Here is a 15,789-nt window from a genome sequence, read left to right on the forward strand (position 1 = left end):
GATTAAAGTCCTCATCAGGGCAGAAGTAGAAAACAGTTCCCCTCTACACATTTGTGGATTCCTTCCACCATCTCAGTTCTGCAATGACATGAGATAGAACCACAACCTTCTTGTTTAGTTGGTTTTCACTGGGGAAATAGACCAAGCTGAGCCAGAGTTGGAGCGGTTGTAGTTCAAATCTGGCAATCACCACCACATAAGGGCACACTAACATGGCCTACAAATACTGCAGTATTTGTACCATCTTAGTTGGGTTTGATAATATCCTGAAAAATACCAATTGCATTGGTGGGAACCTGCCTTCGGGAAGGTACACTATTCCTACCTGGAGTCAATCCAGGAACTATATTATCTGTGATGGGATAAGAGAGGCAAGTGTTACAATCCTGAATGTAAAGTGGTGTACGTAGTGTTCAGTCTCAGTTCTAGCATAAGACAAAGACCCCCTTTCTTCTCTGGGATAAGGAAATATTGGGAGTAGAAGCCTCCTCCCCTGTATGTCTGTGGTACCTCTTCTATGGCTCCCAGACAAAGCAGTTAGGCCACTTCTATCTCTCTCATCAGAAGGGTCTCTTAAAGAGGGAGAAGGATGAGTAGGGACAGGGTAAGGAAGGGAAATATATAAGATAGTCTTGGACAATGATGTTTAATGCCAATTTGTCAGCTGTGATGGTTGCCCAGTCCCAGTAAAAAAGGGCAAGGCAGTTTCTGAAAGTAGGGGCATGCTCCAGCTATGCTGCAGCATAACTCTTGGTGCTCCAGTCAAATCTGGTGCAGAGTTCACCAAGGAGACAGAAAATAGGCATCAACTGGAGTACCTAAGCCTCTCTCTTCGTTGGTACTCTGATTATTGAACCCAGAAGTAGGATGGTGTCCTCTGCTGGTGATGGTACTTGTAGGGTTTCCTATAAGAAGATGGTAGATTCCCACAGACCACAGTGTGGCCTTTGAGTCCTGGAGGGAATGAAGCACTTCATCTGTTCTCTGGCTGAACAGCTTCATTCCCTCCACTGTAGTGGTCTGTACCTCATGTAGTATGTTCAATGCCAGGAGCGATGAGGTCCTTGTGATGGCCACAGCCACCAACTTTGTATCTGCATCTATGGACACCTGTACTGATGCTATCACAACCATCTAGTCCTCCATAATGATCTCATTCAACTCATCCCTTTCTCCTGTAGATTTTAGATATGAAAGAGTCACTCCCTTCTTAAGTGAGGAAATTGTAATTTTGTGTTCAAGACTTGGTAGTTTGCCACCCAAAATTGTAGTGAGGCTGATGAATATGCCTTGCATCCAAATAATTCCAAACTTTTTGGATCTTTGTTCTTAGACATGCCTTTAGTGGACTTAAATTTTAATTGTACTGCTGAAACAACCAGAATCCCTGGATATGGATGGGCACAAAAAGGGCTCAAAGCCCTTTTAAGGCATTTGATCTCTCTTCCTCACTTAGCAACTGCATTGGTGGGAACTAGGGCTGTCAAATAATCGCAGTTAACTCATGCGATTAACTAAAAAAAATTAATCACCAAACAAATTAATCGCGATTAATCACAGTTTTAATCGCACTGTTAAACAACAGAATACCAATTGAAATGTATTAAATATTTTTGGATGTTTTTCTACATTTTTAAATATATTGATTTAAATTACACAGTATACAAAGTTGACAATTCTTATTTATATTATTTTTATTACAAATATTTGCACTGTAAAATGGCAAACAAAAGAAATACTATTTTTCAATTTACCTCATACAAGCACTGTAGTGCACTCTCTTTATTGTGTAAGAGTAACTTACAAATGTAGATTTTTTTTATTACATAACTGCACTCAAAAAAAAATGTAAAACTTTAGTCTACAAGTCCACTCAGTCCTACTTCTCATTCAGCCAATTGCTAAGACAAACAAGTTTATCTACATTTACAGGAGATAATGCTAGCCGCTTCTTATTTACGTCACCTGAAAGTGAGAACAGACATTTGTATGGCACTTCTGTAGCCGGCATTGCAAGGTATTTATGTGCCAGTTATGCTAAACATTCATATGCCCCTTCATGCTTCGGTCACCATTCCAGAGGATATGCTTCCATGCTGATGATGCTCGTTAAAAAAATGTATTAATTAAATTTGTGACTGAACTCCTTGGGGGAGCATCATATGTCTCCTACACTGTTTTACCCGCATTCTGCCATATATTTCATGTTACAGCAGTCCCAGATGATGACCCAGCACATGTTGTTCATTTTAAGAACACTTTCACTGTAGATCTGGCAAAACACAAAGAAGGTACCCATGTGAGATTTCTAAAGATAGACATATCACTCGACCCAAGATTTAAGAATCTGACGTACCTTCAAAAATCTGAGAGAGACGAGGCGTAGAGCATGCTTTCAGAAGTCTTAAAAGAGCAACACCCCAATGCGGAAACTACAGAGCCCGAACCACCAAAAAGAGAATCAACCCGTCTGCTGGTGCCATCTGACTCAGATGATGAAAATGAACATGCGTTGGTCCTTACTGCTTTGGATGGTTATCGAGCAGAACCCATCATCAGCACGGACACATGTCCTCTGGAAGGTGGTCAAAGCATGAAGGGACATATGAATCTTTAGTGTATCTGGCACATAAATATCTTGCAACTCTGGCTACAACAGTGCCATGCGAACACCTGTTCTCTCTTTCAGGTGATATTGTAAACAAGAAGTGGGCAGCATTATCTCCTGCAAATGTAAACAAACTTGTTCAGCCAATCACTAAAGGTAATAAAGGTAATAATTGGAGATATACCAATCTCCTAGAACTGGAAGGGATCTTGAAAGGTCATTCAGTCCAGCCCCCTGCCTTCACTAGCAGGACCAATTTTTGCCCCAGATCCCTAAGTGGCCCCCTCAAGGATTGAAACAAACAAGAAGTAGGACTGACCGACTTGAAGGCTCTAAAGTTTTACACTGTTTTGTTTTTGAGTGCAGTTATTTTTTGTACATAATTCTACATTTGTAAGTTCTACTTTCATGATAAACAAATTGCTCTACAGTACTTGTATTAGGTTAATTGAAAAAAACTCTTGTTTTTACAGTGCAGATACTTATAATCAAAAATAAATATAAAGTGAACACTGTACACTTTGTATTCTGTGTTGTAATTGAAAACAATATATTTGAAAATGGAGAAAATACCCAAAACTATTTAAAGAAATGGTATTCTATTAAACAGTGAAATTAATCACCATTAATTTTTTTAATCGTTTGACGGCCCCAGTGGGAACCTGTCTTCAGGAAGGTACACATTTGCCAACCAGGCTCCTACGTACTCTATCATCTGTGATAGGATAAAAGAGGCAAGTGTTACCGTCCAGAATGTGAGGTGGTATATGTATTGTTCAGTCTCCTCAGTTCAAGCATAAGACAAAACACCTTTCTTCTTTGGGATTAGGAAATATTGGGAGTAGAAGTGATTGAGGTTTATGCAGTCCTTTAGCTCGTTCCAGGATGCTCTTGTTATCGGGAGGGCAATTCTGGCCAGCACAGTGGGGCTCAGAATATTAAAAAGTTTGATATTTTTCTTGTATAAATAAAATCTCAACATCCAGGGTCTCCACAATATGTGACAGGAGGTCCAACAAATCTTTAAAGTCATCAATTTCCAATGTCGGGGTTGGTGAAACTGCCTCATCTGTCAATAAGAACAACTCCTTTAAGTGGAGGTTAATGTAATCCCTCTTTTGTTCTCTGCTTCTGGGGACCCATGTCTGCTTTTGGTGAGGGTTGCCTGGCTAGCAATTCATTTGCAAATTTAACACCATTAATCTGGGCTTGAATAGGGACTGGGAGTGGCTGGCTCATCTCAGAAGCAGCTTTGCCTCTCCTGGAATTGACACCTCATCTATTATTGGGAGTGGACTACATCCACGCTGACTGAATTGGCCCTGTCAACACTGGTTCTTCCACTTGCGAGGTACTCCCTTCTCTTCATGTATCATAATATAATGCCTGCATCTGTAACTTTCATTCCATGCATCTGAAGAAGTGAGGTTTTTTTACCCACGAAAGCTCATGCCCAAATAAATCTGTTAGTCTTTAAGGTGCCGTCGGACTCCTTGTTGTTTTTGTGGCTACAGACTAACATGGCTACCCCCTGATACTTGGCTAGCAATGCCACTGGGGAACAGGATCTCCACCTCTTTCTGGAAGCATGGGAGGATGATTTGCTTTTGGACACATGGGACATCAGTTCCCAATAGGGCCATTATGGCCAAGTTGGCACACCACATGAGTACTGACCTGGTTGGGACTGGCCAGCCCAGTGCCACTCAAGCCCCAGGGCTGAACTCCAGGGCTCCATGGTACTCTCCTTATGGTCACTCTCTAAAGGCAGCAGAGGGATCCCAGCCTCATGCCATCAAGGCGCACTTTGATTATGAGGACTATAATATTGGTTTCAGTTGCCTCTTCAGCACTACAAATGTCTCAAAAAGTGATACAGATTCCTCCTTTTTATTGGGCCCTTGCTAGGTTCCATCATAAACATGCGAGTTGGCACCCAGCCCCTCATTCCCTGTGCTGCTCCAGTTCTGAATGAGGATTTACAGACTCTGTCTTGGAGAAGTGATGTTTCACATCCTCATTTTGGGACTTTCCTTCGAGTTTGGAGCTACGTCTCAGCTACATGCAATTCTATGATTTCGTGTCACCTTTCTGTGGATACAGATGCTGGCTTTATTCATTAGAGCCAGCACTGGGGTGGCTAATGCAGCCTCTGGGGCCATTAGTGCCAAAGTTGTCAGTGCAGAGGTTTTTGAAGCTGAGGATTTCACCAACGTTGAGGTGATCAACATCAAAGTGACTGGTGCCAGCACTGCTCAATCCCAGGGTATGATGTGCACTCGAGGGAATGCTGGCCTGGTTTATCCAGACTTGCTCTGGCAATGACCATGTTTGGGTTCAAAGAGACCCACACAGACTGCTCTACCAGATGCAGTTTCAGCTTTCATTTTGCAGGTCCTAAAGAGGACCTATCTGGGATTTGGCTCTCCCCTAGGCACAAAAAGCATTGGCTATATCCATCCTTGGAAGGAATCAAACAGTCACAGTAGGGGCAGAGTTTGAACCCTGAAGGTTTGGAGTCTGCCATGAGAGGTGGTAGCTGGAATGAAGCATCTCACCCTGATGTACAGAAAAGTGTATGCGGGGAGGGGTCACCAATCTTCTTTTCTTATTTGTTTCTTTGTTTAAACATTCAATAGGAGTGGGCAGATAAGATTTGTCCCACAATGTTGAAAAATAGTTTTACTCTAAAGAGAGCAGTGGGCTGGGATACTCCTTGAGTGCCATCTCACTGCCACAGGCAGTAAGAGAGAACTGAGGGAGGTTCATAGCCTCTCAGACCTTTACACCCTCATACAGAAGCATATGGAGGCACAAGGCACTTGAACAGCCCTGACCAACACTACCATTCAAAAGACTCTGATCTTGCATTTCTGCACTCCTACGGTGGAATCCACACTGATGCATACTTGAAAAAAAAGCATGGCTGTCTTCAATTGTTTAATACAGAACAAGATTCATTTAAAAAATATGGCCACTGTATTGGACAGCTTAATGCTCCACACAGTATGTGTGTGTTAATGAACCAATGATGACAGTTTTAAAAGTCCTAAAAACGCTTGCATATATGCAGATTAAGTTCACATGTGTAGGAAACCAACAATTAAGTGATTACACAGCAGTAAGTTGTATTTACATTTCTTTTGTTGTATTACACTATTAAAACACAGATTGTCACAAAAATTCATAAAGACAAGATGGGATATTTTATCGTCTTCCATTTTTCTTATGGACTTAGTTATATCTTGGTCTCCGTTTAACATTTTATAATCGTAGTGTTACATGCTTCATATGTGATCTCAAACTATTATTTGTAAACTGGGTTAGAAGGAAAAAAAATTTAATCAAAAGTTTTAAGATAGTCACAGTTATTTTGCTCACAAATTGATCTTCAGTGGCAGATCTAATAGTCTTTCTAAGATTAAAAACTAAGTATCTGCACTTCTTGCCTATGCTGAAATGTCACCCGACATCTTGAGTCCCACAGCAAACTAGTACATCTATGTTTTTTGTGAGGTGGATAGTAAACTGAGTGAGTTTATATTCTGAGATGTAGTTGCAGTTGATAAGAACAAAACCTACCAATCAGAACCAATTTACTTTTTTAAACTGAATTTTTTTATTTAAGATCTAATAATCTTGTGGGTTTCACAACCTTATGTTCTGAGGTTTGAATAAGGAGATAGGGTTTTGATAGAAGTATCTTTAGTAGAGAATAGTGCAGACAATCGTTATCTAATTTTGCAATATGTACATGTGTTTTTCCAGCTTTACTTCATCTTTTTTATGAAGGTGTACTGGTATCTTGTGATCCGATTAACTGACATTCAAAGTAAACATCCTTTCTTGTCATGTTTGAGTTTGAGTGATGTAATGCTAACCTTTTAAAACAATTTTATGGGATGTGTTATAAGGTTGTACCCTTAAATATGGTGTGGCTCACTGCTATCGTATAATCCCACCACTTGTGCAGCATGACAGATATAACCAACCTGCCCAGTTAAATTATTTGATATCGGTATTTAGATATGAGGTATTATCTTGTATTAGACCAACTTCTATTGGTGAAAGAGACAAGCTTTTGAGCTTACACAAAGCTCTTTTGTGTAAGCTCAAAAGCTTGACTCTCTCACCAACATACATTGGTCCAATAAAAGATAGCCCCTGGATAGACAATCTTGGGCAGTGGAGCTGCATCTTTTCTGTAGAGGTTTGCCTGTCCTCACCCTTTATTTCTTTTGTTATCAGTCTAATATAGACTAAGTTTCTGGAGACAAATACCTTATCTTGAGTCAGTAACATTTCTCACACAACACACTGTAGAAATAAAAGTTGTGTCTTGCACCATTCAAGGATCCATAGGTGGTTCTTTCTCCAGTTCTTGGAACCAGCTCACAGAAGGTGTCCAATTCAAGTTCCCAGGAGTGCACATGTAGGGAATGCCAACAGAGGCATCTCAGCTGATCTAAGTGATCATAGGAATACAAAGGGTGATCCACATCTCTCTGGTCAGTCATGTACTGACTATGGATCATTGTTGAGTTACTTATTATGAGTGGTGCAGTAGTCAACTGTACAACCTTAACTGCTACCTCAGAAAGATTAATACATCACCAATATAATTTTACTTGGAAAGTCTGATATTACCTTAATTAAGTCACCTGAATTTGAGTTTGACTGAGAAATTGCTTTATATATTGTGGGAGGCTTTATGCTGCAAGAGAAAGGAAGTCTGTGTGAAGGTGAAAAAAATCTGCGTTTGGGTGTGATGTTTGTGTAATAAGGCATGTGATCAGAGATTAGTCTGCATATTAATGATGCTTTATGTCACAGTTTTGATAAAAATTGAATTTATCTTGAAAGGATATATGTGACCATAACTACGTTTTTGTGAGAATTTCACAATATACTGCAAATCATTGTATTTTTCTTCACCAATAAAAGGAAAGGTGCTTTGTAAGTGCAGGAGAATAATTTTAGCTAGGATCAAGAGTCTAGCCTACAGCTATGCAATGTCACTACAAGGAAAAAGGAGATTGTCATTTCCACTTGGTCTGAGGAATGGAAAAATTTCCAAACTTTTTAACTGCAACATGATGCAGAAGTGATACTGCATTCTTGTGTGACTTTGAGGAATTGATTATTGTAATTCTCTGCCCTTCCCCATATGGTTCTGTATTATCTGAACAGTTCTGAATGCGATAGAGTATTGAGTCTAATACTTCTCCAAATTTGCGATCATTTCACAGCAATTTCCTGTTAAGCAATGTGTTAACTATAGAACTGTTCTGCTGACTGAAAAAAACATTAAGACCTTGTGCTCAGTTTCATCTAATGGATCTGCTTCCTCTCAATTGTCCATGAATAGGGTGGATAAAAACCAATGATTTTTTAAATAAATAGGATTTTTTGATAAAATGCTTTTTGAGGAAAAAACCTATATTAAGATAGTTTTAATTAAGATACATTATAGCTCAAAGATATCTAATCATGGAATAGGGATTATAAATTTGAATTCTACGGTATGAGAATACATTCATGTAACGTTTAAGAAAAGTTTTGTAAACGAGTTCCAATAGTTCATGGATTAGGGACCCAATTTTATGGAATTCCAGGTGCTTCTGTATAGATTTAGGTTAATCTTTCTATCTATCCAATTGGACTCAGTGCTCAGTCTAGAAGATACCATCAGAGATGCTTAGTTTTGCAGTTCTCAAACTGTGGATTTATCTCTCCAGAGATAACATGCTTGTTAACCGCAAAAAATGTTTTTAAACAAACATACAGAGGTAAGAAATAACAGATCTCAACTCTATTGTCCCTCTGCAAATTTGTGTACACAGAGTCAATCCCTTACCTCTCTCTAAAAGTGAAAAGTTTCAAAAAGTTCAATGAATAGAAGGTTGTTGGGGATGGAATAGATCTGGACAAGGAGAAGACGTCTGGAGATAAATGTGAGAAGAGAGACAGGCAGTAGAAACAAAAGTGAAACTGTTTGAGCAGCATATTCCAGAAGTCTTGAGGTCTTTCTGAGTGTAGTCTTCATTGATTTGAGATCAACCATACCATTCTCTCACGAGAAGGGAAAAACCTATAATGGCAACAGGGCGTAAAAGAGACCCAGTTTGGGAATATTTTAATGAAGTTCCTCTACCTGTGGGTAAGACAGGCATGCGTGCAAAATGCAAACAGTGCAATAAAGAAATGCAAGGCCTGGTTATCCAAATGAAACATCATGAGAAGCGTTCCTTCTCAGGAGGAAGATTGAAGATGATGAAAGGAACATGTCTGAACATGCAGGATCTTCAGGTTGGTAAACTTTTTTATTTCATACTTCTTTCTTGCCTGTCTTCCTTCTGGACTATTCTTGAATTCTCATGTTTGAGCAAAAACTATAGTTGTTACTCTATGGTACTATCATTTTTGATGCAGTTGTGATAAAAAATAGATAGCTGAAATAGGCAGATCTTCCTTTCACAATTTCACCTTTAAAGTATTACTGAGTGAATGCAATGGGCAATACTAAATGAGCAGTATGGTAATAATAATCAAATAACTGCACTGACTTGTTTTGTTTAGGAGAATTCATCCTCAACATACAGGATTCTGAAGACTATCCATCTACAAGATCACCATCATTTTCTATAGTTTCAGTGTTATCTGCCAATGATAGTGTTTCAGTCACATCATGTATGTCACATAGCCACAGTATATCACCTGTGGCAACAAACAAACAAAAAACTCCATCATCCAGAAACCACCATAGCTAAATTTGTGATAAGAACCAGCAGATTACAAAAAGAGGTAATTGATGAAAAAATTGCCTGGTTTGTTTATGCCACAAACTCTCCTTTCCGTATGATTGAGAACCCACACTTCATTAACATGGTTCAGCCATTAAGAACAGGATACAATCCACCCTACAGAGCAGATGTCGTAGGCAAATTGCTGGATAAAGTGTATGAAAGAGAAATTGAGCAGTGTGCAAAAGGTCTAAAATGTGAAATTGTTAACCTGAGTCTTGATGGGTGGAGCAATGTCCACAATGATCCTGTTGTATGTGTTTGTGTGACAACAGAAGAAGGGAATGTCTTCCTTACAGAAACAACTGATACATCAGGAAATGCACACATAGCAGAATACTTACAAAAAGTAGCAGTAAAAGCTATAACAAACTGTGAAAAAAATTCAAATGTCTAGTACGCAGCTTGGTCACAGACAATGCTGCAAATGTATCCAAGATGAGAAGAAATTATTTAGAAGAGAGTGAAGAGAATCCCCAGCTAATAACATACGGTTGCAGTGCTCATTTGATGCACCACCTAGCCAAAGACTTCAGTGTTCCAGAAACAAAGGCTAATGTTGTTGAAATTGCAAAATACTTCCATAACAACCAACCACTTTGCAGTAGCTGCTCTGAAAAAAGGGGGAGGAACCAAGCTAACTCTCCCACAAGATGTGCAATGGAACTCAGTAGTGGACTCTTTCGAGCACTATATCAAGAACTGGCCTAATCCGATGACAGTTTGTAAACAAAATCGTGAAAAAATTGATGGCACTGTCACAGTCAAAGTTCTCAGCACTGGGTTTAAGAGAAATGTTGAACACATGTTGAGTACTCTGAAGCCTATTTCTTTAGCCTTCAACAAAATGCAGGGAAATAGCTGTTTTATTGCTGACGCTGTTGAAATTTGGAAGGAACTGAGTGAAATCTTAAAAAGAGAAATATGCAATGACACAAGCATAAAAGAGAGAGAGACAAGCACTATCTCCAGCTCATTTTCTTGCAAATATTCTCAATACTTGATACCAGGGTCAAACTTTAACTACTGAAGAAGAGGAGTTGGCTATGACATGGACATCCAGCAATCATCCCTCCATAATGCCAACTATAATAAGCTTCAGAGATAAGGGTGAACCATTCAAGAAATATATATTTGCTGATGATGTTTTAAAGAAAGTCACACCAGCAAACTGATGGAAGTCACTTAAGCACTTGGATTCAGAGACCGTTGAAGTGATAATCTAACTTTTAACAGAAGTAGTTTCTTCTGCCTGTGTAGAAAGAACATTTTCTTCCTTTGGACTAATTCATTCCAAATTGAGAAATCATTTGGGATCTGAAAAAGCAGGAAAGCTTGTTTTTCTTTTCCAGATTATGAACAAACAGGAAAATGAAGGTGTAGACAATTGAGTTAGCTACAGAAGCCAATACTTTAAGTGTCTCATGTTCACCAGGCTGACATAGTTGATTTAATTTTTGGATTTTTTTTTTATTTAACTATTTTAGTTAAAAACAATTTTAACAAAAACAAACCTGATTTTTAAAAAAACTTGAATGTTTAACTAAATTCAAAAATGCTTGTTTTGTTAAAATATTATATGTTTGCTGGATTTTTTTCTTCCAACAGAATACATAATGTTGTTGTACATTGTTTTAGTTAAATAAAACAATGTACATGTCTGTCTGGTGATGTTCTCCTCCTAATACAGTGTGCCAAGAAAATCCTCCAAATATTAATGATTAACTTCTTGACTTGGCGATCACCTCCCAAAGACTTCATAAATATCTGCTTCAATTAATTTTGGTAAATGAAATAACCAATCATTCATTTTCTGATATAGCTGTAAAACTAATCTGAAAAGTTTTCAAAATAAATCCTTTAAAAATGTATAGTGTATACCTTCTAAAAATGAAACCTATCTCTGAGTTGTGAAGAATATGTATTAAGATTATAACAATCAACAAGAATGCACTTTTACGTAGAAATCCATGATTAGATCGAGTCTTCCTGACTAGTGATTTAAATCAAATCCACCCTGTGCATGAATGCTGAACTCAATACTATCATTAGTCCTCTGGCTATGTTATCTTCAGTCATGTTGTACCTCAGCTATGGAATTCATAACCAATTAAAATAAAATTATTTGCCAAATAAGATTTTTGAATCAAAATTGTAGCCCACTTTTTTTTTACAATGGTTTGTATCTGGCAAGATTTTTAAAGCATGTCCTTTTGTGCTAATTTGGATGCATGTTTCCCATGCAAATTGTGTCCATGACCAAAAATAAATGAGAATTCCCTCAAACAAAATGCCATCCCACGCCTGGTCCTACTGTCATTGCAAGTACAGGTTAGTACAATATTACTAAAAACCAAAGATACTTAAAATATCTTCCATATTTAAAAATGAAAATGTAAATTAACTTATACTATCTAGGATATCTGCTTCCTTTTTTATTTCTCACTTTAAACAATGCAAACAAATTTCATATTTGTTTCTAGTCAGTTTTGCTTTTTGCATTACTGTTATGTTCAGTTTTCAAACACTACAGAGAAAAGTTTAAAATAAAAGAAAAAAATTAAAATAGAAACATATGCTTTTGTAATTTTTTTAAATTATTCACTGCGGACTTAATCTATATGATACAATCCCTTTAGTCATCCAGATATGATGCTCAAGATACACAGAACAAAGGATACTACAGAAATGAAAGGAGCTCTTATATTTTTGTTTTGAGAATTTATTAAATTGAATATGCCGATGCACATATTGGACAGCTAATATGTCACCTGGGAAAAAAAATGTCACAAATCCTTAAATGGAATAAATTTGGGAGGGTGGAGCTGGGGGGAAGAGACTAACCAGAATAGTAGCTAACTTAACCTATGAAGCTACAAAACCTGGTGTGTATTACCATTATTTTGCTCACATTAAGTAAGTGTTTTGGTTTGTTTTAAAATCTCCTAATCATTGTTAGCTCCTGGGGCCAAGACCTTATACACACAGTCTTAAAGCTTGAAAATAGAGAGGTTTATAATGATGACACAATCTATACCATGACTGGTGCCCCTGTAATTTATAAAGCCAGCCAGCACACATGAAAATGGCATTAGGGCTGTCACAACTGTTCTTTCACACTATTTCAGAACTAGCAACCAACCGACCCATCTATCCACCCTGAAAATAAAGACATTACAAGAAAGAGGTGGGAAAGGGAATAGCTCCTCTTTGTTCCACAACTCTGTGCAGGGTTTATTCCCTGGGCATTCTCAGCCCCAAAGTGCAGCACTGGGGGAAGCCAGGAAAGAGCAAAAAAGAAGAGGAACAAAGCAAAGCTGATGGCAATCCAGGCAAACAGGATCCCCTCCTCTCAGCATCTCCTCAGCAGAGTCATCAGTACAGTCACTGCCAGAGCATGTTACGATTAACTGGATTGACAGACACACATTGAAGGGGCTGGCTGTAACCATGAGCTACAGAAGGACCAGCAGGCCAACAGGACCTGCCCAGCCTTTTGTTCTGTTTGTGTCATGGGAGAAGGGAAAGGAGGTGAGGTTCAATGCTCAAAGAAAATAGCAAAACACAAGCTAACCCCACCCCATCAACCACCTCCTACTCCCTCACTGCACACCCCACCCCCACCCGATACCCCACAACCTTCCCATACACCACACCACGCTCTATCACCCTCCCTCACCACTCCAGACAGGCACAGGGCTCAGCCCCCCATATCCCCTCCCCATACACCACCCCGTGTCCCATCACCCTCCCTCACCGCTCCAGACAGGCACAGGGCTCAGCCCCCCATATCCCCTCCCCATACACCACCCCGTGTCCCATCACCCTCCCTCACCGCTCCAGACAGGTACAGGGCTCAGCCCCCCATATCCCCTCCCCATACACCACCCCGTGTCCCATCACCCTCCCTCACCGCTCCAGACAGGTACAGGGCTCAGCCCCCCATATCCCCTCCCCATACACCACCCCGTGTCTCATCACCCTCCCTCACCGCTCCAGACAGGCACAGGGCTTGGCCACAGCCGGCCTCTTCCCCTCACTCCCTCACTCACCGCTCGGGTGCTGCAGGCTGCGGCGATGCGCGCAGGGCTTGGCGAGGCGGCCGGGGCCGCTCACCCCGGGAAGGAACCGGAGGGGATGTCAGGGGAAGCGGGGCGGCACCACCAACCCCGGCGGCCTCCCCGCCCGCCGGCTGCCCTGGGAGCTACTATAGCTGCCGACGCAAGACCCCTCCCGCGGGAGCGGCACTGACAGTTGCGGGCAATAAGAGTCCCCGCCGCGCGCCCCCTTCCCGGCTCTCAGCCTGGGCGACTCGCTCCGCCCTACCGAAAATGGCGGCCCCTCCCGACCCACAATGCTCCACGGCCAAACCCATGACGTCACCCCTCTGGCAGGGGCAGAAGCTCGAGAGCTTGCAAGGGAGCGCGTGCGCCGGCTAATGCGCGAGGACCAGCGGGGCAGGGGCAGCCGCAGCCTTCACCCTCCTATTGCAGCGCGGGGCAGCCGTAGGAGAGTGGTGAGGAGCAGCTTGCTGGTCATATGCGGGAAAGAATCCCCCGCAGGCAGGGGCAGCTTGGCGGGTGAGCCAGGACCAGGCTCATGCTGGGGAGGGGAGATAACAGTTAGACAAGTTCATCTTGACCACTGCGCCCCAGTTGCTGCGGGACGCTCCCCACGAGCAGAGCAGGGACAGCTCCTCTCCCTACACCGCCTCTAGCCTGTGCTGTCTCCTCGTTGACCAAGCCAAAGCTTGGCCGTGAGCAATACTGCCAGCTTCAGTTCAAAACTCATGCAGCAGCCTCCAGAAGTGGTGAGATTTTTCCAGAGGGCTGCATTGGCTTGTTTCGCTCTGACTTTAGAATGCCCCATCCCCATTGTGTGTGAGGCACATTTAGCATTGCCCAAGCTCCCAAATTTATTGGGTAAGGTGATTTTTGGCCTCTGCTGCAGGTTTCCCTCACACATCTGCCCATCCCTTGCTCAGCAATTAATTTTGCTCCCAACCTCCTGATCAGCTCTGTCTCTTCGGTCTCTGCATCACTTCAGCCCATTCCCCTGCACCCAGTGCTGGGTTTACAATGGTGCCGTGGAGCCAGGCCCATGCTCAGAAGGGGCCCAGCTAGCTCCGCTTGCACTGTGCCCTGAGATCCTGCCAGCCCACTGCTCCCACCCTCCACCACCACTTGCTCCTCTTGGCCTGCCCACCGGCCGACTGAGGGCTCCTCTCCACCCCCTGGCCCCACCCACCAGTTTCTCTCTGAGTTCTGTCCAGACTCCAGTGTACCTCTGGCTCCAGGCAGTCTCTGCTTCCCACCACATGTGGGACCCCACTTGTCTTCCTGGAGATGAGCCGCGTGGGACTGGTGCCGCCAGGGTCCCTTTTTCGACCAGGCATTCCGATTGGAAAACAGATGCCTGGCAACCCTATTTGAGAAATATAATGTAGATAAAGTACATTGCTTTTAATGTGTGCTAAATTAGTTAAATTTAAACTTTAAATCCTAGTCTAGGCAAGGCCACAATTCATGTGCAATGAAAGGCAGAGTTTGACTGGCATTTCCTGAATGTCTATCCATGCAGTCCTAATGTTCTCTTGGCTGTTTTTTGTATAACAGTTCCTAGATTATTAATTTATTTAAAAAGAACAATCTGGAAAAGGAGACTTTTTCAAGCTTCACTGGCTTGCAAAAAAGACTCATGGTAACACATGTAAATCCCATAATCATACTGTTTGGATAGATACCACGGGAACATGCACACCTTAGAAAATCTGCAGAACAGAGCCTATCTGTTCACCTTTGCACCTTAAGGTGCACAGGAGACAAGCAAGGCTTCCTGTGAGGGTTCTGGTTTAGCCCATATATAGCATCAGTACTCTCTTGCTGTGCAGCTAAATTATCTACACACAGTGGAACTTGGCACATTTTGAGCTTAATGAAAGACCTTATGCAAAATGGACTATATGTATACAGTTTCAGATGGCCATAGGTCAGACCAAAAACAAATTTCACCATAACACTTTGTGACACTTGAGAACTACTTTTAATGCCAGCTTTCAACTTTTCATTCCAACTGTTCTGGCTCATCAAAGAAAGGAGTCACATTATATTTACCCAATTTTTGTACTGAAAATTGTCTGAACCCTTTTTGCCCAAAATTAAAAACAATCGCCTTTGGACAGAGACCAATCCTTGTAATGAAGAAAGATGGGAGGAGAGGTGGTTTAAAAGGAAAGATGAGAAGTTTATTTTTGACATGTTTAACATGAGGAAGCATTAAGATTTCCATGAGGAGGTGGTATCAGAGGGACACGAACAGTCTGTATCATACATGTATGAATGTAAGCCTGGACAGACACTCAGATGCTATGGTGCATCA

General features: G+C 41.2%; 1 protein-coding gene across 13 annotated transcripts in view; it reads right to left on the minus strand.

The window, feature by feature from the left end:
* LOC120404527 (kinesin light chain 1) overlaps positions 1-15,789 on the minus strand; it is a 115,919-nt gene that overhangs the window by 63,993 nt on the left and 36,137 nt on the right. For 10 of the 13 annotated variants that reach the window (XR_005598031.1, XM_039537249.1, XM_039537253.1 and 7 more), the window contains one exon: positions 14,696-14,833. The exons of 1 other annotated variant lie outside the window; for it this stretch is intronic. Coding sequence is in view for 10 of the 12 variants with exons in the window: in XM_039537249.1 (XP_039393183.1) it covers positions 14,696-14,833 (138 nt within the window). In the remaining 2 variants the exon portion in view is untranslated. Of the gene's footprint in view, positions 1-13,463; positions 13,759-14,695; positions 14,836-15,789 lie in introns of those variants that run through there. 2 more of the 13 variants (XM_039537257.1, XM_039537259.1) reach the window with 2 other exon arrangements.

This window comes from Mauremys reevesii, linkage group 4, assembly GCF_016161935.1.
Source record: "Mauremys reevesii isolate NIE-2019 linkage group 4, ASM1616193v1, whole genome shotgun sequence".
NCBI lineage: Eukaryota > Metazoa > Chordata > Testudines > Geoemydidae > Mauremys > Mauremys reevesii.